Raw genomic sequence first — 25,964 nt, 5'->3', positions numbered from 1 at the left:
ACTGCCAATCTGGTTTCCAAAGGGACTGCACCATTTTACAATTCCACCAGCAATGTAGCAGAGTTCCAGTTTCTCCACATCCTTGTTATTATCTGTCTTTGGTTTTAGCCATCCTGAGGATGTGGAGTGGTATCTCATTGCGATTTTGATTTGCATTTCCATAGTGACAGATTGAGCATCTTTCCATGTGATTATTGGCTTTTTTGTATCTTTAGAGATGTCTGTTCAAATCTTAAGCCCATTTTAAAAAATGGATTGTCTTTTTATTATTTTTAAGAGTTCATTATATATTCTGGATACTTGATCTTTATGTGATAGGTAATTCACACTTTCTCACACTCTGTATTGTCTTTTCTGGGTGGTGTCCTTTGAAGCACAAAAACGTTTTAACTTTATCTATTGTGTGTGTGGGTGTGTTGCCTGTGTTTTCAGTGTCATATCTAAGAAACCATTGCCAAATCCAAGGTTACAAACATTTACTCCTATGCTTTGTGTTAAGTTTTTAGTTTTAGCTATTACATTTAGGTTTTCAATCCAGTTTAATTTTTGTATATGGTATGAGGTAGGAGCCCCCCTTTTTTTTTCCTGTGGATATCCACTTGTCCCAATACCATTTCTTGAGGTTATTCCTCCATTGAAATGTCTTGGTACCCTTTTTTTTTTAAACTTCTTTTTATTTATTTATTAGAGAGACAGAGGGAGAGAGAGCATGAGCAGGGGGCAGCAGAGGCAAAGGGAGAAGCAAACTCCCCGCTGAGCAGGGAGCCCAATGTGTGGCTTGATCCCAAGACCCTGAGATCATGACCTGAGCCAAAGGCAGATGCTTAAGTGACTGAGCCACTTAGGCACCCTCTTGGTACCCTTTTTGAAAATCAATTAACTTTAAATTTGTAGCATTGTATTTCTTGTGTTGAATCTGTGTTATCAATTTGGAAAGTACTGCCATCTCAATAAGTCTTTTGATTCACAACCATGGCATGTTTTCTTTAATTTCTTTCAACACTGTTTTGCAATTTTCAGTGTACAAGTCTTGTTTTTCTTTGGTTAATTTATTCCTATTATATTCTTTTAAAATGGATGCTATGTAAATGAAATTTTCTCAGTTTCATGTGTTGAATTATTGCCAGTATACAGAAATATTATAAAAATGTTTTTGTGTAAAACCTGAGTTTCATGAAATAGAAAAAAGAATACATTTCTTTAATCACTTAATATAGATTTTTGCTTCTTTTGAATTTGTACTATCCACTGTGTCGAAGACATACAAACTATGGCTTCTTTTCAAAGGCTGGATGAACTTCCTTTCAGGAAACCTGTGATTCTCAGCTTATTTCTTGGTGATGTTGGATATTTTCAAAAAGACAACCTTCTTGAAACAGGAATGTAAAATGTTCTCGGGAGCCTTAAATATAGAAAGGAAAAGACGAGCATTTGCCACAACCATCTTTGATGTTTCCAGAACTTCAAAGGTATAAAGGAATGAAGGGGAGAAGGAAAGCAGGCAAAAAACTCATAATATGAATGTAAATAACAAGAAAGATATAAAGTTAATTCTTTTATGTTTTAAATGTAACTAGGTGTTTGTACTAAAATACATACAAACACTTTATTAATTTTAAGAACTGATGGAGCTGCATTTTTCAAGAAGTATGAGGAGCCATCGTTATTTGGGGACCATACAAAATGTTCAAAGTACAGTATATTTTACATGCAATTTTCATTCTAACCTATAGAGTAATGTGAGAAAGCTAAAGTAGGTATTGCAAACACCATTATAAAAGGAGGAAATTGAAATCATACATATTAAGTGATTTTTCTAAATCCAAATGAGATCTCAGGTTTTCCAACTTCTATATGCAAACCTTATGATTTAGTTGTACAGAAACAATGTGCACAATTCCAAAAGAATTAAGGCAAAATTGAGAATGACAAATTCAAAGTAATTGTTTGATAACAGTACAGATACAGAAAGTGCTGAGTAGATTAGGATTTATCTGTTGATTTCATTGAGAGAGGGTGGCAGCTATGGATTTAAAGGAGAAGGAAGACTTAGTAGGATTAAAAGGATCTTTATAGATTGAGTCTTTTGTTTCCCAAGGCCAAGTCTGCATTAGAATTACCTCTAAAGCTTATTTAAAAAGTGAGTCCTGGGCCTTGTCACTGTATAGTGTATTTGAATTCAGAGTGGAGAATTTTTTTAACACTACACTCTTTTATACAATAAAATTAGTTTCAGTAACAATCATGAAACTAACAATAACAATGGCCAGAAGAGACAGTGAAATTTTTTTTTAAATTTCATATGAATTCTATACTCGAAACTAATATTACTCTGTACGCTAACTAGCTGGAATTTAAGTAAAAACTTGGGGAAAGAAAAGAGATTTCATGTGATCAAGGCAATCAAAAATTAAAAGTTAAAAAAATAACAATATTACAGAAACAAAGGAGAAAAGAAAAACACTTTTCAATAGCTTTTATATCTTCCTAAGAGTTTTAACTTTGATCTTAACAGATCAATATGGCATTTTATGTAAATGTCTAGTAACTAAGAAGTTAATTTTAAAACTGGCACATCAAAAGATATCTTAGGTAACTATGAAATCACATTGCTGATATATTTCTTGATTTTTAAGAAAAATTAAATGGAACAATAAGCAATTAAGGATAAATCCAATTTTAAAGATATTCTTTAAATTCTACAAAATATTTCACATGAACTAAATTTTGCATATACCAAGTAGTCCCACAAAATGACACAATGAGATGACGGAACAGAGTTAAAAGCCCATGAATATCTTCTATTGAAGGGACAGAACAGGGACTGGAGGGGAGACTAGGTGCAGATGAGTTTGCAGACTTTATGGCAGAAGCGTGATCAAGTTTTTTCTCATAGCTTCTATTTCCTCAGTAATGTATGGGTGAGATTATTTACCAAGAATGAGAGAATTGCAAAGGGGTATGGGTTAGGGATTTAAGAACAGTGCAGACAGTTTGACAGAGTAGAAGGAGCTGACCACTAGGGAAACATAGCTCAGAAGGCTGAGGCAGGATAGGACGCGAGGTTTCCAGATGTCCAGTTCAGTGTTCCTTTTAATAAACCACATTGAATAGAAATGTAATGGGACAGATGATAGCTATACTTGTGGCAAACATAGCATAATATATATACTTGCCAAATCACTAAGTTGTACACCTGAAACTAATGTAAAACTGTGTGTCAATTATGTTCAAAATTTAAAAAATAAATGAATAAACCACACTGAAAAAGAATGCTTACTGGGAAAAGTATTTTTGCATGTATGGACAGCAGGTAGGGTTAACTAAAAAGGATGATCTGAGGAAGTAATAGCCAAAAACAATGCTATTAATAAAATAAATGGACTTCAGCAAATTAGAAAATCTTGAATTTTGTGTAATAAGCAATATAGAACCACTTTAAGTTGAAAGAGTAAGGATACATTTTTAAGGACCTTGCAGTTTGGAAAATGCAGAAATATGTACACACAGAAAGGAAACATCACCTATAATTTTTACTTATTTAAAAAGCTTTGTTAGGGGTGCCTGGGTGGCTCAGATGGTTAAACATCTGCGTTTGGCTCAGGTCATGGTCCCAGGGTCCTGGGATGGAGCCCCACATCGGGCTCCCTGCTCAGCGGGGAGCCTGCTTCTCCCTCTCCTCCTGCTCCCCCTGCTTGTGCTCTCTCGCTCGCTCTGTCAAATAAATAAATAAAATCTAAAAAAAATAAAAATAAAAAGCTTTGTTAGACTTTACTAACTTGTTTTTTATCATTGATCTTGTGCATACTTAAAAGGAAAATATAAGTAAATATTACACAAGTAATATATGTAAATAAAATACATTGGTTTTTCCATACAATTCATCCTTTTCACCAGTAAAAGCATTGGCAACAGGTATTTCCTGTGAATCCATAATGAAGCAAGTCATGGTGCCAGACTCCTGTACTGGCTTTGCAATTCTTTGGATAGAGCATGCTTTGGACTGCCTTTCATTATGCTTGTCCACCATGTCTGATTCATCATCTTTCCCACCCCTCTCCACAAACTTTTGTGAAACTGACTCATTCTTTGAAAAAAGTCAAATTATGAGAAAACTTGGGTTCAAAAGAATGCTTCACCATCGTTTTTAGGGTCATTTTTTTTTTCTAAGCTAGTTTTTTTGGTATCTTGAATAAACAGGTAATGAATGGCAGTTGGTTAACAAGACTGTAGGACCCTATTCATTGTTAAATGCACCCAGATTTCAGAGATGTTAAAATATGAAAAAAAAAATACTGCACCTTAAAAAGAGTATAGTTCTGTATTTTTAACTTAGAATATTTTGTGATTAAATATTTTTCTAAAATACAATTTCAAAGACTACAATGCATTTCATTATATAGATGTACCAGGCTTTAGCCTGTGGTTCTGGGAAGGGAGTGACTTTGTCCCTTTGGGAACACTACAACACGTCCAGAGACATTTTTGGTTGTCATCACTGGGGGTGCCACCGGCATCTAGTGGGTAGAAGTTAAGAATGTTGTTAAACATCCTAAAATATAGAAGACAGCCCCGCATAACAAATTACCTGGCCCAAAACGCTAATAGTGCTGAGACTCTATAACCTACTGCTAGACTTAAAATTTTTTAATTTTCCCCCTTTCAGGAGTCCACCAAATTAAGGGGCAGCATAGTATAGTGTTCAAGGATATAGCCTGTTGAATTGGCTGGGCTCATAAATTAGCCGAAACAGTTACTGGCTAAAGAGCATTACCCAGAAGGAATTAGTAACTTAACTTCTCATTTCCTCATCTGTAAATACGGAGAAAATTAACAGAAACTGGATAGAGCTACTAAGACAAATAAAAAGGTTTATAAACATAAAGCCCATGTTTGCATGTTTGTCATCTAAGATACACTCACTAGTGTTGCACTGGCTTCAGTTAGGTTATTTTTTTTAATAAACATAATCACAAACTTGACTATGGATGGATATAGTCTAAATAGGAAGAACTGATGGAAAAATCAGAAGCAAAGTATCTCAAGGTTTGGGGCCTATGTCACTGAATCTAAGATCTTTAAAGCCATTGGAGGGTGGTAAAATCAATTTAGTGGGTCAAGACTAGCACTGGAACAAAAATAGAAAATATCAGAGTGAAAAAAAATATCCGAGTGCATCACAAGTATTTGTTTTCATAAAACATGGTTTCATTGATAGAGGCCTGTATGTACACACCAGGTCACAATGTTAAAATGTATTTTTTAATGTGGGTCACATTAAAAGACCTTTGAAAGACACTGCCTCAAGTCCAACTACCATTTGATGTTTCAGTTTAATCTATGTCTGCAGAACTGATAAGGTTTTGCTTTAAGACAGTCCAGCTGAGGAGAGCCTGGGTGGCTGTCAGTGGAGTGTCCAACTCTTGGTTTTGGCTCAGGTCATGATCTTGCAGATGTGGGATCGAGCTCCGCGTCAGGCTCTGTGCGCAGTGCAGAGTCTATTTCAAATTCTCTCCCCCCTCTCAAATAAATAAATACTTAAAAAAAAAAAAGACAGTCCAGCTGTATCTTTGGACATTTTGTTAAAAAGCTCTTCAAAGTGGGGTGCCTGGGTGGCTCAGGCGTTAAGCATCTGACTTCGGCTCAGGTCATGGTCACAGGGTCCTGGGATCGAGCCCCCCATTGGGCTCCCTGCTCCGCAGGAAGCCTGCTTCTCCCTCTCCCACTCCCCCTGCTGTGTTCCCTCTCTCGCTGTGTCTCTGTCAAATAAATAAAATCTTTAAAAAAAACCAAAAAAGCTCTTCAAAGTAACAAGAGACAAGAACTTCATGTGAAGAATGACTAAAAATATTTTGTCTCAATCTATTGCTTTAAATCCGTTTAAAAATTAAGCATGCTAGAAGTATTGTGTTACAGCATTAGAAACAGTGTTGCTCACTAGCTCATCAAGCTCATCACTAGCTTTGAAGATAAACACTCATAAGTTTACTATCATCATCATCATTAATAATATGTGAGTACCAACAGACCGAGTAAGGCAGCTTTAACGTCTGTAAATAGTACTAAAAACATTAACTTAATAATCATAGTGCCAGAAGCCTCTAAGTAGTGCATGACCATGTTTTATACATCATTAGCTATGATCTTAAAAACAAAATCAAGAACTTTTTAAAAGGAGTTAACCTTTAAAAATGGCTGATTCAATCTTTGAAAAAAGTCAAATTATGTTAATCGCAGTTGCTGGCTGTTTGAACATAACCTAAAAGAAAATGAGAGAATTGACACTAAGTTGAGAAATATCTAATGCATGCAGAATAAAATCCCAAATCAGGCAGAATTAACAAAATTGTGATTAAGCTGTAAACTGTGACCTCCCCAATATCTTGATGTATTCTGGATAAGGAATTAATGTCATTTAAACTTGTCACTACAGTGATTTTTGAATGGCCCCCTGTACAAGCCTTTGAGATATTTGAGAGCAGGAATTTTCCATAGTAACTTCCTAGTGAATCTTCAATATAAATATTAATTGCTAATTATGTGCCAAGCTCTCTAGAAAGTTCTAGGAACTTGAAAATTAATAATTCATAGTTCCTAAACCTAAGAGTTTCATAGACTGAGGAGAGACAAAAACTCATAGTTGTGTGGTGTGGAGCAGAGGTAGTAGGATGTGTGGATCACTATACTGCCTAGAAGTTAGAAGCTGGCTGATGTCCAAGCTGTTTTAAAAAATGGCTTTGAAAAATGAACAAGGTGGGATGAACATTCCTGAAGGAGGAAACTCACACGTGTAAAGGGCAAAAGTGCCAGGAGATATAGCTGGAGATGGGTTGCTATATAATGGAGAGATTCTTAAATTATGTTAAAAAATTTAAATTGTATCCAATATACAAAACAAAACCAATGAAGATGGTTAGGGAAGAGACATGATCAGATTGGTCTTGGATGGTGTAAATGATGGAGACTAGTTGAGGTGAGTCTAAGTATAAATTGAAGGCCTGAAAAAAAGTGTAGGACATTGTCAACAAATGTTTGTATGCACATCACACTGCACATCACATATTAGGATAATGGTTCCTCTATTAAAAAAGGACGTATTTCAGCATGTTAGACAAATAGTAAAAAATATAATAATCTAGAGAAACTACAGGCATGTTAGGGAAGGACTCCCTGAGAAAGTGACACTGAGGGACGCCTGGGTGGCTCAGTCGGTTAAGTGTCTGCCTTCGGCTCAGGTCACAATCTCAGGATCCTGGGATAGAGTCCCATCGGGCTCCTTGCTCAGGGAGGAGCCTACTTCTTCTTCTGCCTGCTGTTCCCCCTGCTTGTGCACTGATAGATGATAGATAGATAGATAGACAGATAGATAGATAAAAGAAAGTGACACTAAAATGGAGACCTGAACGAAAAATAGGATTTTAAAGATCTGAACTGAGTTGAAGTACCTCCGGTGTTTCTCTGTAGATTCTGTGTAATCCCTAAGTACTCCTAAAGAGAACCAGCTTCTTTTGCCCTCACTATAAATCTATTAAAAGACCTAAATGCTTATTAAATTAAAAAATAATCATGTAACGAGGACAAGATTAAGTCTCTCATGTCTTCTCCCATAGAGAATATTTGCATCATTTACGTTGTATTATAATTACTTGAGAATTTGGAAGAGAACCAAATGAAAGGACAGAGATTTAAGAGCAAAGAGGGAGATGCTGCAAACAGAAGGGAATTAAAGATTGAATAATTTAAAATACAAAATGCCTTAGAAAGTTCAAATAAAGTATCAGCACAGTCCATTTAGCACAGTATTTTGGAGGTCCCTATTAACTTGTTTGCAATTTTAGTGAGAAAAGAACAGTAGGCGGAAATGAGGCTGTAGATTGTGGACTTCCTATCAAGAAGCCTAGTAGAGAAGTAATGCTGCATGAGGGACTTTTGTTGGTTTAATTTACTAAGAAAGGGAGAATACATTGGGTTTTCAATATCCTCGGTAGGAAAGAAAACGCAACTTGTTGAAACTTATTACTATAGACATAAGCAGTATCAGTAACTTGTAATAGTATTTACTGCAGATACCTGCATATATATAACAAAGCTAAGTTAAAATATTTATACTTATCACTAAGAAACAACACTGAATGCGTATAAACTCTTGACCTCTGGAGAAGATGTAAATTTTTAAGGTATGAACCAATCACTTCTGATCATTTCTTCCAACCTATGACTAAGAGAAGATGAGAACTGAAACTTTTTTTTTCCAAAGAAAGAGGTCAGAGAGACAAATAACATTTAAAACATTTTATTATTTAACAGATTACCACCCACATAGTTCAGTGATGTTTCACATTCTAAGCTGTATTGTATTTGTAATGATAAATGTCAGTGGTAACTAAGAGAAGTTTAAACAGCCCTATATTCTTTACAGGCCTAATAGTTTGTTTTGCTTACAAATTTTCTGGCAAAATCTCTCCACCACCTATTTTCTGTGTGCTGGTTACAATGCTGACTAATAAAATCAGCATCCTTCTTCTTCAGTCTTGCCAGTTCGTACCTCCCCCCAAGGCATAAGAACAAGTTAGTCTCTTAATTTTCACTTCTCTGCTGTATCTTGCTAGGTTGTATAAAACTCTAGCCTAAAAAAAAAAAAAAAAACTAAACAAGTGAAATGACTTGCCAAAGACAAGATTCTCTCTGGGATATGCAGGAGTGTAAAATTAAAAAGAAAGTGGTAAAAATAAGGTGTTCTCAAACATAACTTTCAGAAACCGGTGTGAAGGAAACTGAAAATCCCTAATGCCTACCAGTCGTTCAATGTTTTAAGTCAGTTTCCACGTGATAAATGAAGGACTGCAAATTTTGCTTCCTAATAGTATTTATTCCGTTTTGGTGCTCTTGAAAACGGTAACAACGCTAATTTTTTATGCAAACCCAACTCAGGAGCCCTCTGACATTGGTAGCACCTCTAAACTTTGACTCGTACCATATGTCTGGATATAAAAGGAATTTAAAGAGTATTATATAATTATTCTACGTGTAACTTCTGCTAACCACATTTGAATATTCAAAGCCTTGTGGCTTCAAGTCATCGCTTGTGAGTGTTCATCTTCACAAATTCAGGATTCCACCGAAATTGTTTCCCCGCCCATTAGAGTACTCATGCTAACCCATTCGAGAACAAACTCAATATTTATAGAGCTGAAAACTGGTGGTCTTGGCGCTTACACCTTCATTCCAATCGACCAAACCTTAACTCTCTTGTTTCTTGGACGTTTTCTTTGCCTTACCTGGTCTGAGGAAAAATTGTGCCGCCCCACACTTAAGAGAGTTACCCGAGACACTTATCAGCCGCTCGCAGTCCCAGCGGTGGGGGTATGGTGGTGGCAGTCTAGCCTGCCCCGCCGCACGGCCAGGTACGTCATCCGCTTACAGACCTTGGCCCAATGTGCGGGCAGGCGACGAGGACACGGACCCTCAGTGGGCCCCGCTCCTCCGCGACAGGTTGAAAGAGATAAGTTGTTTAACCTGGGGCTAATCCAAAATTCGGCGGGGTCGGCCCAACCCAGGCCAACTCGCTGTAGCAAGCAAGGTCAAGATCACCTTGGGGCAGTGAGCGCCCGGACTAAAGCTCGCACAGCAACAGGCCGCCCCAGCGGTCTCCCCGGGTCACAAGAGGACAGCCAACTCACAGGCCTGCCGACGGCGACTGTGGGCGGAGTCGCCCCCCTTCCCGGCTGCCTGCCGACTTCCGGACCTGCGCGCGCCTCTCCGCACCGCCCGGGCCACCGGGTGCACCCCTCCCCCCGCCCACCGTTTCCCGGCATGCTCCGCGGAGGAAGGGACGGAGTCGACAATAACAAACCTAACCGCGGCCGTGTCCGCGGCCCTGCCGAGCCCTCGGCGCTGCCTTGGGGTCCTCGAGTCGCCCCGGCCCCTCGGCTCTGACTGGCCGCGGCCCCCTGACCCCCGGCCCCCGACCCAGAGCCGAGGGGCCTGACAGCGTCCCCCCTCCGCCCCGACCCCTCCCTCCCGCCCGGAGTTCGGGGCCGCGACCGGCACCTGGGACGCCGGCGGTTGTGTCGGTTGGCGGTGCCCGATGGACGGCTGGTAGCCGCCGCCGAGGACGAGGCGGCGGCGGAAGATGGTGCCAGGGGCTGCCGGCTCTGCTGCTGCCGCCGGGGAAGGAGGAGGTGCTGCCAGGTAAGTGCCGTCGCCGCCCGTGGCCCCTTCCCCCATCTGGCACCGGGGCGGCTCGGCGAGCCTGGGCACAGGGGGCCGGGGACGCCCGGGTCCGCACCGGGCTGAGCGCCGCGGGCTCGCAGGTGTGTGCGCCGGCGGGTCCGGCGCATCCGGCCGCGGCAGGTGTTGCCCTGCGGCTGCCTCCCTGGCGCGACAGCCCCTGAGGAGACACGCGGTTTGAGTCGAAGCCCCACTGGGCTGCGGGAGGTGTGGGGCGGGCTCGCCCGGTGCAGGCCTACCTGCGGCTTTCTCGGCCGTGGCCGCCACGGTCCCTCCCTGTACGCGCCTCGGGCAGCCCCGGGCCGACTTTCGGGAGTGGCCGAGGGCGAGGGACGCCGAACCCACCGGCACGTATCCTCCCTTGTCGTCACCACTGCCAGGTTTAGCCTTAATGCTGTCTTTGACTTGAGAAACCGGGGAGTGGAATTGGGCCGAGGCCGAACGAAGCGCACAGCGGGAGGATCGGAGAGATGCCTTTGTCCCGACCCCGGAGTGCGAGGATCGGTATAAAGTTACTCCTAGGAATGACTCAGCCTCCGCCGGCCCCACCGATAGACTTGGGATGGGGTGTGTTTGCGGATTTCACAACTTCCTTAGTAGAAGCAGGAGAACAACAGGAGAAATGGCAGCTTTTGAAGGGAATAGTTTCTTCCACCGCCTGGTGGATGTACTATGTTTATTGTTTATGGTTTCGTAATCTAGTCTTTTCCATCATGACTCTTTTAAAGTGTGGTCATACCACGAAGTGGTGTGTGCCTGGATGCCGAGGAAGACTAATGTGCTCACTGTTGGTAGAGTCTCATTACTACACAAGTCGTTAAGCTAGATAACAATGTTTGCGTCAAGTTTACTATACACAGAGCAATGATTTGGGCCCTATGAAAATGGGCTTATCATTTTATTGTATAGTTTCTAGGTTTTTGTGTGTTGATGCTGATTGTTGGATTTATCCGAAGGGTTGGAAAGTTAGCAATTTAGGAGGAGACGACTTTTAATATAAATAGACAAATCTGGGTTTAATCAAGGATCACATTATTATGTTTCGATATTTCATACAAAGGGGGTCTTTCCCATTTTGATAAGATATTACTGTGGGAAGCGAAAGTACCATAAGGATTTTATTTTGGGGGTTATTTGGTTTGTAAGCTGGGGGTGGGAAGATATGTTTGCTTTCTGTATTTAATGTTGTAATAGAATGTGGCCTAAATGAACACATTTTCTCAGTAACATTCCTGTCATGGTTTTTTAAAATTTTAGTGTTGTGTTTAAAGCCTAACTAGTTTTATAAAAGAGATGCTTTATGTTGGTGTTTATGTTGATAAATATCTGTTGATGGAAATTAGATATGGATTCAGTCCACTTTTTAAAAGTAATTTTATTTTGTCGATTTTGAGTCTTTTATGTTAGTCAAATTTAGGATTAATTACTGGCCTAGTTCTTCTGCTGTTGTTGGATGTCAGGGAAGACAGTGAAGCAGTACTCTTGTCTCAGAAAATTTTTCTGGCCCTTGCTAACAAATACAAGTTCAGAATGGGTGGCAGATTGACTTTTATAGCAAATCAAATTCATAAGGTCCAAAAGGGCAGAGGACACAAGACCTTTGTTTTTGAAGAGCCACACTTCTGAACCTAAGTTTTTATTATGTAAGCTTGAGCAGAGCTTTTATTTGGTTTCTGGTTTTGAGACTGTCTTTAAATTTTCATGCATTCAGCAAATGTTTGAGCACCTGCTATATGCTTTACTTTGCAGTTGTATGTAACTACAAATGTTTTTTTAAACAGGAATATCTAGTAAAATGTTCTTGTTTGGATAATGCTATTCTCTAACCCACGTAAGCCTTTCGTTTGTAGTATAGATGATAGTGGCTGAAGAAACTCAAGTGCAAGGGGCGCCTGGGTGGCTCAGTCCTTAAGTCTGCCTTCAGCTCAGGTCATGATCCCATGGTTGAGCCCCGCATGGGGCTCCCTGCTCAGCAGGAAGCCTGCTTCTCCCTATCCCGCTCCCCCCTGCTTGTGTTTCCTCTCTCGCTATCTCTCTCTGTCAAATAAATAAATAAAATCTTAAAAAAAAAACTCAAGTGAAAATCTAGCAGTCCCTTTCTACACACATTCATTCATGCAGTTATTACTTACAACAGACAATTGAACCAGTTATTGCAAGGAAGATAAGAATGTGTAAGAAATTGTTTTTGCCTTATAGGAAATTGGAGTCCTATATAAATATAATTACACTATTGGAGCATTATTGCAACTTTGAAACAAAGTTATGAAAGGGGATTTGGGTTTTTATGGAGTGTAGGGGATATTTTTAGAAGCATGATCTGATATGGATAAGTCATTTCACTTTTCTTTAAAAAATGGCCTAGCCACCTCAACAAATTTGGCTTGGGATTTATCATGTACCTACTGTGTGCCAGGCACTGGTCAAGAAATGCTGGGAATTTGGCAGTGAACATTCAAGAAAAATATGGAGTAAGAGATATATGCTAGGAAGGGGAAAAAAGAAAACAGAAGGGAGGAGATGAGTATCAGGATTGGGGGGTTTAGATAAAGTGCCACGGAAGTCCTCACTGGTCGGTAACTTTGGAATAAAGACCCAGGAGAAGTGAGGAGGCTAGCTGTGTGACTGGGACAAGAACATTCTTGACAGCACGAATAGTAAATGGGAAGGTTCTGAGATAATTGGCATATACAAGAAAAAGTGAAAAGGTTACTGGGTGGACTAATAGAAATGAGTGGGCTCTGAGAATGGTGATAGTGAGGACTCTACAGATACTCTGGGTTTGGGGGTAAATAGTAAGGAAACAGTCATGTACTGTAACCCTGCATGTGCAAAGGCACAGACGTTTGTTCCAAGAAACCCAGCAAGGCTAGAAGGCAGCTTGTACCTACATTCATTTATGTTTTCAAGAAATGTTAAACCCCTACAACACAGTTTTAGCTCCTGCAGCATGAATAATGAATAAGAACTTTGTATGTCAGCTTTGTATATAAGATTGTAGGAAATTTTGAACTATGGGAAATTTTAAAGAAGATAAATTGCAAATGCTGGCTGCTTTCAGACACTGGAATAGATATAATGCTAGAGAAGCAGATTGTAGAGTGCTAGGTGGAGGATGTGTACTTACTGTTGTAGATAAAAGTATGTAAATTTTAATTATCACATTTCTGATTTGTTTATTATTGTGGGCCTAATAAACCTAATTGCCTGTAAGTAGACCTCTGTTGTGTGGTCCCTGAGAGAACGGTATTTCTTTCCATCCCTCAGTAAAGTTGAGGTCTTTTTAAATTACTTTTTCCTAGTATGTGAGTGCTTTCATGCACCCTTTCATTGGTTTGTTTCTTTCACAGCTGTTTAGTGAGTACCCTGAGGGTTATGGAGTAACAACCCCACCCTCCTTCCCACTCCCATGATTTTGCTCTCTTGAATTCTTGAATTTTATTGGCTTGTAATTATGTTAAGGGATGAAAATAATTGTGACCCATTTCCATGTCTTTGTTGCTCGTTTGGGACTATGTGCATTATTTTTTTCCCTCATATTCTACACATAATAATTGATCAGCAAGTATCCAGAAAATCTGTTAGATCAGTACCGTACTGTTAATATACCCATGGTTGCTTTAGCCGTTATTCTGCAAATTCCAGTTGTGCACATCCTTTTTTTTTTTATATTGCTGTATGTTTACATATAGTTTAATAGAATGAAGCTAATTCAGTATTTGCTATATATAATTTTGATTTCATTTTTAAACTAGGTAACTATTATAAAATGAAGCATAGAACTATAACATTTTTGCTATAGACATAATTAGGTGAATATTAAGAGTTTAGAAAACCTGCGTTCACATTTAAAAGGAGTGCCATACATATCAGATAAAGGGCTAGTATCCAAAATCTATAAAGTACTTATCAAAGCAACACCCAAAGAACAAATAATCCAATCAAGAAATGGGCAGAAGACATGAACATTTTTCCAAAGAAGACCTCCAAATGGCCAACAGACACATGCAGAAGTGCTCAACATCGCTTGGCATCAGGGAAATCCAAATCAAAACCTCAGTGAGATACCACCTCACACCAGTCAGAATGGCTAAAATTAACAAGTCAGGAAACGACAGATGTTAGCAAGGATGTGGAGAAAGGGGAACCCTCCTGCACTGTTGGTAGGAATGCAAGCTGGTGCAGCCACTCTGGAAAACAGTATGGAGGTTCCTCAAAAAGTTGAAAATAGAGCTACCATACGACCCAGCAATTGCACTACTGGGTATTTACCACAAAGATACAAATGTAGGGATCTGAAGGGGTACGTGCACCCCAGTGTTTATAGCAGCAATGTCCACAATAGCCAAAACTGTGGAAAGAGCCCAGATGTCCATCAACAGATGAATGGACAAAGAAGAAGTGGTGTATATATACAATGGAATATTATGCAGCCATCAAAAGGAATGAAATCTTGCCATTTGCAGGGACGTGGCTGGAACTAGAAGGTATTATGCTAAGCAAAATAAGTCAATCAGAGAAAGACATATCATATGATCTCACTGATATGAGGAATTCTTAATCTCAGGAAACAAACAGAGGGTTGCTGGAGTGGTGGAGGGTGGGAGGGATGGGGTGGCTGGGTGATAGACATTGGGGAGGGTATGTGCTATGGTGAGCGCTGTGAACTGTGTAAAAATGTTGAATCACAGACCTGTACCTCTGAAACAAATAATACATTATATGTTAAAAAAAAAAAAGATAGTAGGAAGGGAAAAATGAAGGGGGGGGAATTGGAGGGGGAGACGAACCATGAGAGACTATGGACTCTGAGAAACAAACTGAGGGTTTTAGAGGGGAGGGGGGTGAAGGGGGATGGGTTACCCAGGTGATGGGTATTAAAGAGGACACGTTCTGCATGGAGCACTGGGTGTTAAATGCAAACAGTGAATCATGGAACACTACATCAAAAACTAATGATGTAATGTATGGTGATTAACATAACATAATAAAATAAAAAAAACAAAGGGAGTGTCACAACTTGATCTTGCCATCCCTTAAAAATTATGCCATGCACAATCCTGGATGTTATATTCCAAATGGATGTGGCTTCCATGCAGATTTGGAGTTTTCTAGCAAACTAGACTTAAATTCATCTTAATGGCTTTTTTGGATTTCTTTTAAGCAGAAATTATCAAATGACATAGCATATATGAAAAAACATGTTTAAATGCAATAATACTTACAAAGTGAATTAAATTTTTATGAATGAGACTAATTCAGAATGATAAATCTAATTATATTCTGTATTGACTTCTGTTTTTTAGATTGTTACTAATATTCCAAATTCAGGTTATCTGTAAGTCATGCATTTTACATAATTTTTATGAATGGCAGGACAGCAAAATGTGTAATACATTTATATGTATTGATGGAAAGATTCCCACATTGTTATTCAGTTCTAACAAGGTGTATAGTAGTATGCATGATGCTTTCTCATTTTTGTAAAACCAAACTGTCCATATATACACATACATTTTTTCTGTATACACAGGAAAAAAACCTGAAGCCAAACTACTAAAAGTATTCCTATTTACATTCTTTGTGTGCTCTCTTAAATGAAGTTGCTTGTCTAGTTGTAGCTTCATTTTGGAAGCTCTGAACTTTTATGGAAAAAGTTCTCTTCGTGGGAATGTGAGGAAAATGACTGACCTACTCTTCTTTTTCTCTTTTTCTTTTCCTCTTGGCAGAGAAAAAGGGTAAGATCAGATGGAAATAATCTGATTTGGAGGGTTTGAAGTCCAGTTTTTAGTCCCCTGGGTAACCTAGACGTTCTGTTTGTGGTGAACATTTTCACTGATGCAGCACACAGTGACCCCTCATTGAGGTCAAATTGCAATTTGCAGAGTTACAAATCAGACAAAATTATTCCTAATTCTTGTTCTTTCTCTACAGAACTTTTGGTCTAACATATCTAGTTCATCCAAATTTTGTGAATTCTGCTAGACCTGAAAGCGACTTGTGGGGACTTGTAATCCCAGCACCTAGCACAGTTTCTGGCTTATGTTGAATATTTAACGAATAGAGAATGAATAATGACTGAAGGTGTTCAGTTTGCAAAGTCAGAAATTGAGGTTTTTCCCTTTGTTTTCCCCATAAGGAAGCTAGTTCTAAATTTTGAATAGTTGACAATAAACTGGAATAGCTGACCTAATCATTCTGGTGGCAGTCTCTCAAAGAGGAAATTGTAAATTAATCTCCAATTGATAAATTGGATAGACTGTTTTTCACAGGTATAGGAGATGGTTTTATATCTCCTTCTCCCCCTCATTATAGCTGATTTATCCAAAGAGGATCCAGGTGGAACAAATGTCCTTTTATGATGTGAGTTTTTTTTTCCTATGATAATTCCTACTACCTTATATAGCTAGTAAGAGCTCTGTAAATGCAGAGGAAAAAGAGTACTGTGGGCCACCTGTGGTTAGGGAAAACTTCCCAGAAGTACTAATAGAACCATGTTTTTGGACCATAGTTGGATGAGTAAAATTCATATTAGCAGAAATTGGAATTGTATTCGGCAGGGGTATATAAAGAGAATATAAGTTTCATGTACAGGAATAGAGATATTTCTAGAAAGGTAAACTAGGGTGTAATTATGAAGTCCATGAATGTTGGAGTTTAGTTAAAGTTATAATCGCCACCATTTTTAGAGCTTTTATTATAGTCCTTGCACAGTAAAGGAGTCTGAAATACACTGTGTAAAAGATACCATTTCAGTCTATGGATGGTAAACTGATGTGTACAGGTTATCTGAGCCTCATTGGGAGAGATGGGATTCAATCACATAGAGGTAAATCTTGCTTCAAAGTCCACCCTTTTAATATTAATGTAGCTTTAAGCCAGAGTTGGCAAATTCACATTCTTAAAGGAGCAGATAGATAATGAAATTCAGTGAAACTGTGAGGTACTCTACTGAGGTGGCAGGAGAGATAGCTGCAAAGAAACAAGCTACAGAGCATGGTAGGCCATTGATTTGTGTCCTCCTGTAGGCAACTGTGAGGCTCTAGGGAAGATTCTTGAGGGATGCAGCCTGATGACAGTGGTTGTAACTGATGCAAATGCTCAGGAAGACTTGGAGCAAGATGGAAACTTAAAGGCAGCGAGAATAGTTTCCAGGCTCTAAAATAAGGGTTATGTCATTGGAAAATGAAGTGTTGGATTCTAGAGGAAAAATGGATAGACTTTAGAAAAAACTAAAGTTCTGAAAAACAGGAGAATGATAGTTTTTTTGACAAAAGAAGTTAGGGAATAGTATTAAAGGAAAAGCACTGAATTGAAGTGTGGATATGTCAAGTTTGTGGTAACAACATGATTGCTAATGGGAGATATTTAGCATCAGCTAAGTGCTAGTCCTGTGCCTGGGGGCAGAGATCTGAGTTCAACAACAGTAATTGATGTTTGTATTGCCCTTCATTTTGCATAGTTCATAGGTTTGTTACATTTCACAACAACCCTGTGAGATAGGGAGTTTCTTTTTGTAATCAAAATAATTTAAGTTTAGGAGTACCTGGCTGGCTCAGTCTCTGTGACTCCTGATCTTGGCATGAGTTTGAGCCCCACGTTGGGTGTAGAGCTTACTTAAAAATAAAAAATCTTATAAAAAATAAAGTAAGTTTGATGAGGTTAGTCAGGGTCACACAGTCAATAGTGGGGATAGGACTTAAATATAGCTCTTATGATTCCAAATCTCATGTTCTTTTAACAGTTCTGTTTTCCCTCTTGCAGGTATGTAAAGATAACTGTTGGAGAACTAAATATGAATGACCATGTAGGGAAGAAGTCAGAAGGTACATCTACACTGTGATGGCAGAGTCGAGGCTAAAATGGGGGCAGCAGATGGGGGTCATTGTCTTGTTCTTTTAGTTGGACCAACTCTTCTAGGGCAGCATATTTCAGGTTCTTTATTTCTTTGTGATGCATAAAGTGTTGTGTTTTTTTCTTTTTCAAAATGGAAATAAGTCTCTTTACCTCTGATTATAAATGTGATTTTTAAGGAGACCAGAGAAAAGTGAAAGTCCTGCATCCAGAAATAGCCGTTGTAAAAAGATTGATGTTGTATTGTTTTTAATTACAGTTAGTTAACGTAATGTTATTAGTTTCAGGTGTACAATATAGTGATTCAGTGATTCCATATACCATGCAGTGCTCCTCACGATAAGTGTATTCCTTAATCCCCATCACCTATTTAACCCATCTCCCCAACTATGGTAACCATCAGTTCTCTAGTTAAGTCATTTCTTGGTTTTCCTCTTTTCCTCCCCCCATCTTCATTTGTTTTGTTTCTTAAATTCCACGTATGAGTGAAATCCTATGGTATTTGTCCTTCTCTGACTTATTTCGCTTAGCATTATACTCTCTAGCTCCATCCATGTCATTGCAAATGGCAAGATTTCATTCTTTTTCATGGCTGAATAATGTTCTTGTGTGTGGGGAGTGTGTGTGTGTGTGTGTGTGTGTGTGTGTGTGTGTGCATGCGTGCACCACATCTTTATCCTTTCATCAGTTGATGGACATGTGGGCTGCTTCCATAATTTGGCTTTTGTAATAATGCTGCTGTAAACTTGGGGTGCATGCATCCCTTTGAATAACTTTTTATATTTTTGGGGTAAATACCCAGTAGTGCGATTGCTGAATCGTAGTTATGTTTTTAACTTTTTGAGGACCCTCCATGCTGTTTTCCATAGTGGCTGCTCCAGTTTGCATTCCCACCAAAAGTGCAGGAGTGTTCTTTTGTCTCCACATCCTCTTCAACACTTGTTTCTTGTGCTTTTGATTTTAGCCATTCTGACAGGTGGGAGGTATTATCTCATTGTGGTTTTGATTTGCATTTCTCTGATGGTAAGTGATGGTGAACATCTTTTCATGTGTCTGTTGGCCATCTGCATTTCTTCTTTGGAGAAATGTCTGTTTATGTCTTCTGCCCATTTTTTATTTTGTTTGTTTTTTGGGAATTGAGTTTTAAGTTCTTTATATATTTTGGATATTAACCCTTTATCATACATGTCATTTGCAAATATCTTCCATTCCATAAGTTGCCTTTTAGTTTTGTTGATTTTCTCCTTCACTGTGCAGAAGCTTTTTATTTTGTTGTAGTCCCAATAGTTTACTTTTGCTTTTGTTTCTTTTGCTTCAGGAGACATATCTAGAAAAAGTTGCGATGGTCCAGACTTTTTTAATGCTTGCATATACATGTACTCCCTCACCATTAGTTTTAATAAAATAACAGTAAAATTCACAAACAGAATCACATATACTGTAACTTGTTTTTCTTATTGAATAATAAATATGTCACTAATCAGTACGTATAGAGCTAACATATTTAAATGTCTAAATAATGTCATATAGCTGCACCATAATTTATTTGACTGATCATGATTGAGAGCTTTCTGATTTTTCATTGTTAAAAATTCATTGGATATATACCTTTGTACACTTGTCTGTTTGTTTCCAGTGTATTTTCAAAGGTAGAATTGCTGGTTTGTACATTTTAATTTACACAGTTTAAATTTTGATACATATTGCCAGATTAAATCTCATTGTAAGTTGTACGGATTTCTATTCTTGTCAATACTGTTCATTTCAGTCATTAGAAATAATGTAAAGGGTAAAAACTGATGGCATTTCTGATAAAGTTTTTTTCCTGCATGCTATGGATAGCCATTTGTTATAGTACTATTGCTTGAACAATTTATCCTTTCCCCCAATTTGAAATTCTGTTATTATTATTATTTATCTGCATTTGTGTATATGAAGATATATTTGTATCTGTTTTGTTCCATAAGTTATTAATGGGCCAGAATCCCAGTTTTAATAACTGTTAGACTATGTTTGACATGTTTTGATAAATGCTCTCTCCTTACAGGGTCTCTGTCTCTCTCCCCATATATAGTTGTATGTACATATATAAGTATTTATAACGGTCACTTAATAGTTATTGTCTCAGTGGGTAGAAACTAAAGACATTGTTTAGGTAAAGGACCACATAATAATTTTAAGAAAATCTTATGTCATTATTGAGTTACTAACCTGTTGCTTTTAATTTTTAAATTGGGCTAGCTTGTGTCATACTAAGTATGATTTCATTTTATAAAAAGTAATTTTATATAGAAAATGAGCATTATGGCAAATTTTAGAAAATCTTGACTATTTGGTGAAAAGTAATGTGTTATGTACTAAGGCTGAAATTTTATGTCATAAAGTTAATTTCTAATTCTTTCAGCCGCGGTTGACTTATATGGTGGCACTTTACCATTGCGTGTAAGAACTTAGTTCTAGATCATTTAGATGCAATACACTTAGAAATTTGATAGATTTTATGTAAGTTAAGGGAAAATGTGCTTAATTAGAAATCCCAACTTTGTAAGTTGATAAAAAGGGTTAGCTCTTTTTAATGATTGATTTTTTTCTAGGAAATTAGTGATTTGCTAAGCTTATCCTCTTAAATTTTAGCAAATGTGATCGAGGAGGGTAAATCATTGGTATCTAGCAGGAACTCAATCTTACATATCCTTTTTTGGGTATCTTTTGGAATGACACCTTTTTGTGAACTCTTGCCCATTCCTTCTCAATATACTTTTGCATACCTCTGTAATATTAAATGTATTGCATTGTAGTGTCATGTTCATTTTATGTGATTAAGCTCCTTGAAAGAAGATAGCGTATACTTTCTTCTTTTTTTTAATCTTCAGAAACTCACACATTAAATAAGTTAGAACTGAGTTTATTGTAAATCGATCTGCATTTTATAAAAACTTGAAGGAATTAGCCAGTATACCCTTTTCAATTTTTAGGTGAGGAAATGAGATTTGGTGAAATTAGAAGTAAAGATGTGAATCTAGGATTAAAACCCAGATCTATTTTACTTCTGTTCCAGTATTTTTTCAGGATGAATTCTGTTCATTTTCAGGATGACCAAAGATGTGCTTGGTTATTAATGCCCCTTTTTGCTTAATGTTTTAACAGTTACATACCAAGGAGTGAATTCAGCTTTCTTGGACCATCTTATTTTGGTAGGAAGCATATAGGATATGTAAATTGTACATTCTTATAAAGTATTCCTGTGGATTCTCTTTGAGCCATTTTGTATTTCTGATTTCACAGTTGTGGTTCTTGCTCTAGTTCTTCTCCATAGCCTCGGCCTCATTTATTGACTGTCTAATGTCTTGGTCGTAGGTGTACAAGACACTGGTATCTTGAAGAGAGGTGTAAGGCATGGCCAAGTTTTCTGTAGCTGTTTACAGTACAGTTTGGGGGAATGTAAGGCATTTGGCAGGTGGGGGAAATGTAGAGCAAGACATTTATTTATGTTCTGGATGCAAACACTATTATTTTATTAGTAGAAATTTGAAGTTGTGGGCTTTAAGTGTTTAAGGAAGATTGTTGGCAGCCAGTAGATTGGTGAAGATTTTACAACAGGATGTTGGTGACATCATGGTTACAAAATGCAGGCAATGAAATGACATGAGTAAAGGCACTAAAGACCAAGGCTTATTCATCTCTCATCAGGAGGTCATTTTAAATGGTATGGAGCTTCATGTAATGAGGCACAGAAAGGCAGTATTGGATTGTTTACTCCAAGGATTTAGACAAGTAGATGTATGAAGCATTTTTAGTTGGGGAGAAGTAAAGTGACATTAAAATAAGACCTCAGATTTTTTAGTTGGTAGTGTCTTCTAGGACTAATTTGAGTTGAAATCCACTGGGTAGAAGGAGCTCAGTTAGGTTATTGTCAGAGCATGGGTATGCGGTAGTAAGCCCTGAATTAGATAGCTTAATTGGGAATAAATGGGAAAGAGGAGTACACAGACCAAGGAGTACTTATTCACATATGACATGTTAAACAAAGTTGATTACCATTGGTGAAACCCAAAAAGGTCAGTAGGAGAAACACTTTGGAGACGTTTAAGGTAGAGATGATGATTATTTTTGTTTTCTATTTTTTAATTTTTTTTAAAGATTTTATTTATTTATTTTGACAGAGAGAGAGCGAGAGAGGGAACACAAGCAGGGGGAGTGGAAGAGGGAGAAGCAGGCTTCTCGTGGATCAGAGAGCCCGATGCGGGGCTCAATACCAGGACCCTGGGATCGTGAACTGAGCCGAAGGCAGACGCTTAACGACTGAGCCACCCAGGCGTCCCTCTATTTTTAATTAAAGAGTCTTGGAATACCTTGGCTCTAAGGAAACTACCAAAAGTTAGCTAGTTGGATGAGATCTCTCTCAATTAACTATTTGAGCTCTGTTTTATTATTTACTTACTGCAAGTAGTATTCTAAGAGTACTTTTGCCTGTGAGAGCCTATTCACTCAGTAGATGCTCTTGAATAGTTTCTGTTATGTTGCAAGAGTTACTGCCTGTTCCTAGGTTAACATTTTGAAGTTTGTAATGTGCACTTGGCATTGTGCTAAATATTAAGCTCTTGGCATAGATATTTTTAGTTGTTTTTCAAAATGCTTTATGAGACAGGTATTGTTAACATTCCCATTTTACACATTAGCAAATGAAAATCTAATGTGTAGTGATGAGAAGGTTTTTTTTTTTTTAACTCTACAAGTTTTTAGTTGATAATAAAGCCATGTGGCTCATGGATTGTCTAGAGAACGTGTAATTCAATAAAATTTTATAACATTGTAGATTACATAAAATTAGTCTTTATAGAAGTTTTATATTTTAATAAGAGAATTTAAAATATGAATATGTTGTTTATTTTATTACCCATTTAGAGTATTTAATAATTTTTATAAACCATACTTTTCAGGTAGAATCTGAATCAGAACTTTTACTTTTACTTACACAAAAATTCGTTTCCATCACCCTATGAGCCCAATATGTGAAATATGGAAAAAAATTAAATGTAGAATTAAAATCTTTCTTGAACCAGACAAATCTTGCTGTGAAACTATGATGTGATCACTTAAAAATTAGTAATCCAGGGTTGAAGTAACAGCTAAAGACAGAAGTAGGTTTTTTAGAAAAGACTCCAATGATTTAGGAACTAAGGTACAGAAGAAAGAATTTAAGGTCAGGCAGGATCATGAGGAGATTTAGGTGATGGAAAAATGGTGATCTATATGATATCCCTTTGAATTGAACAGGACAGAGTGCTCATGTAAGAGTAATGGAACTCCAGGACATTCACTATTTATTTCACATCTGACTTTTTGTTAACCTCATAAGATTGTACAGCCCTTCAAGACAGAGATTGAATTTTGTCTGTTTCCTTAAATAGATGGCTTGAGCCCTCTACATAAACTTTATCTTATAGAATCTTGAATAGGCAGGTATTTTTGGTGTTCTCAAGGTCAAATTTCTTCTCCTTGCCATGATAGTCCAGGAAAACTCTTAACTTGAAAGTAAATTTTATTTTTCATGTTTGTGGTGATTTTTGCTGAAAAATTAAAGGCTATAGTGTAGTTTGAGAGTAAGAAATCTCTGCATATCCTTTATATTGTATATTGATTAGGTATTGGTATAAAATGCAAGTTTAATTTGTATATTTCTGTACATATGTGCTTATTTTTAGGAAGTTGTGATTTTCATTGTATTTGCAATTGTTGCTCACAAAGCCCCTATATATTATACATTATTTGTATATTCTCTTGTTCATGGACTGGCTGCAAATATGATATGCTGAGATTTGATATATGCTGGGTCCAGACTTATTTAACAAGTTCACAATTCTCATTGAGAAATTATGAAAAATATGTTTTCTTACCAGAGTGAAAAGCTGTTTTCAGAAAGTGTTTCAATAACTTGCTGTTAACATGAGAAAATATGACCACTAGGTGTGGGGGGAAATTAAAAAATTTTTGTCCAGTGTGAATGATGGGAAGTGTGGGACACATAATTTCTAACATGCCTGTCACCCTTATATAGGCATTGTCAGGAGTTAGGTTTCAGAACAGACAGGGTTCTTTACAGCAGCCTTTTATAGAATGGACTTGCTTTTGTGAATAACGCCTAGCATTGCTCAAAAATGCAAAAATGAAAACATATCCAAAATACAGAAAAACCAGGTTATTGAGCCAAGCTTTTAGCTATACTATTTTTCTTCTCTTGTAGGGGTGAGGAACCTCTGGAAGTGTTCTGTAAGTTTTATTTTGTTGTATTTTTATATTTACTTATTATGGAAGTTAACACAAAAAGGCAATGGAATATTGAGCCACATGTAACCATCATTTTGTATCAGTTATCTCATTAAGGCCTAATCTTGTTTCAGTTATATGCAGTGATACTGCCCTACCACTCCTGCAGCCACTTCCCCTTCTCTTGCAGCTGTAGTCTTGTAAATTTTGAAGAACAGATATACCCCCAATAGCCCAGCAAGGAAAATGTTTACTTTTCTCAATTCACTCAGCCTATAAATAGCAGAGTAAGAATTTAAACCAGGGGACACCTGGGTGGCTGGTTAAGCATCTGCCTTCAGCTCAGGCTCAGGTCACGATCCCAGGGTACTGGGATGGAGCCCTGCATCAGGCTCCCTGCTCAGCAGGGAGTTTGCTTGTCCCTCTCCCCTCCCCGCTCTTGCTTGCTCACATGCACCCTCTCTCTCTCTTTCTCAAAAATAAATAAATAAAATCTATTAAAAAGAAAAAGAATTTAAACCAGAGCCATTAAGCTCTTTCTATATAAAAGTCAGTTGTTTTTCCCTCACTTTAGGTCAGATTATAACCAGGAAGGTGATGTATATTCTGGCAGCAGCTTATTGTTTTACTAGATTATTACTAATTCCATTACTAGAGGTACTTATTTTTACTGTTTCAGTGTATTTCTTTCTCATCTTTTTCCTCTATTTTTAAACATCTGTAATCATTGCATATATTTTCACTCAACACCATAAGCTTTGTTAAAAATTATTATATATCCTATTTTACTATATGAGTAGATGAATGAGTGGCCGAGTATTTTTTAACACTACTCACAAGTAGTAAAGTATTCTGTATATACTTCAACTATAAATTTTTTCTATAAGAAAATTTTTATGGTACAATTATTAGGTTAAGAGAAATGTATGTTTATACAACTTTTACTTACCTACCTATGAGCACCAGTTGCTTTCCCAAGGTCATAATTATTTATAGTAGATCCCCACCTATAATATATGAGTGTTGAATATGATTTGCAAAATACTTATTTTGCAAACATACTGAAAGTAGAGAGAATATTTTTTTTTAATTTTTATTTAATTCGTTAGGTGACATACAGTCTTAGTTTCAGGTGTACAATATAGTGATTCAGCACTTCCATACATCACCTGGAGCTCATCAGACAGGTGCACTCCTTAATCCCTATCACCTATTTAACCCATCCCTCCACCTGCCCCCCCCAACCATCCATTTAAGTAGCGAGAATAATGTACTGAATCTAATCTGTCCATGCTATGTGCTTTAATAGTCACCAGTATTTTGCTGATCTTACCTGTCCTTCTGCCGTACTTACCTTTCCTTCTCTTCTCTCTCTCTCTCCCCGCCTTCTGCCTTCGTTTTTGCTAGACTGTTCTAAAACATCTCAAATATCATTTTACACATTAATTTTTCAGAATTATTTCATAACTAAAATGCCATTATCTTGCCCCAGAAGGAATAGTAATTCTAATACCTAATCCATCTTTAGATTTCCACACTTACTTCAAAAGTGTTTTTTGTAGTAGTTTGATTCAGAATCCAGACACATTACATTTGATTATTATGTCTATTTT

At 37.7% G+C, this 25,964-nt stretch overlaps 2 protein-coding genes across 7 annotated transcripts in view; one reads left to right on the top strand and one right to left on the bottom strand.

Moving 5' to 3' along the window:
- Window positions 1-25,964, bottom strand: part of LOC141372875 (uncharacterized) — a 75,392-nt gene that overhangs the window by 46,711 nt on the left and 2,717 nt on the right. Inside the window, exons 2-3 of the mRNA XM_073893463.1 lie at window positions 10,470-10,786; window positions 9,681-10,390 (exon numbers count right to left, since the gene is read on the bottom strand). Coding sequence (XP_073749564.1) covers window positions 9,681-10,390; window positions 10,470-10,786 — 1,027 coding nt within the window. The remainder of the gene's footprint in view (window positions 1-9,680; window positions 10,391-10,469; window positions 10,787-25,964) is intronic.
- The window catches only part of RB1CC1 (RB1 inducible coiled-coil 1), a 90,973-nt gene continuing 75,060 nt past the window's right edge, over window positions 10,052-25,964 (top strand). For 4 of the 6 annotated variants that reach the window (XM_025870595.2, XM_025870594.2, XM_025870591.2 and 1 more), the window contains exon 1: window positions 10,052-10,191. The gene's annotated coding sequence lies outside the window, so the exon portion shown is untranslated. Of the gene's footprint in view, window positions 10,192-17,994; window positions 18,057-24,328; window positions 24,355-25,964 lie in introns of all 6 variants that reach the window. The other 2 variants (XM_025870592.2, XM_025870593.2) reach the window with 2 other exon arrangements.

This window comes from Callorhinus ursinus, unplaced genomic scaffold (genome assembly GCF_003265705.2).
Source record: "Callorhinus ursinus isolate GAN/ISIS: 27379988/994484 unplaced genomic scaffold, GSC_fseal_2.0 scaffold5, whole genome shotgun sequence".
Taxonomy (NCBI): Eukaryota; Metazoa; Chordata; class Mammalia; order Carnivora; family Otariidae; genus Callorhinus; species Callorhinus ursinus.
This window is presented reverse-complemented; position numbering and strand designations above follow the sequence as displayed.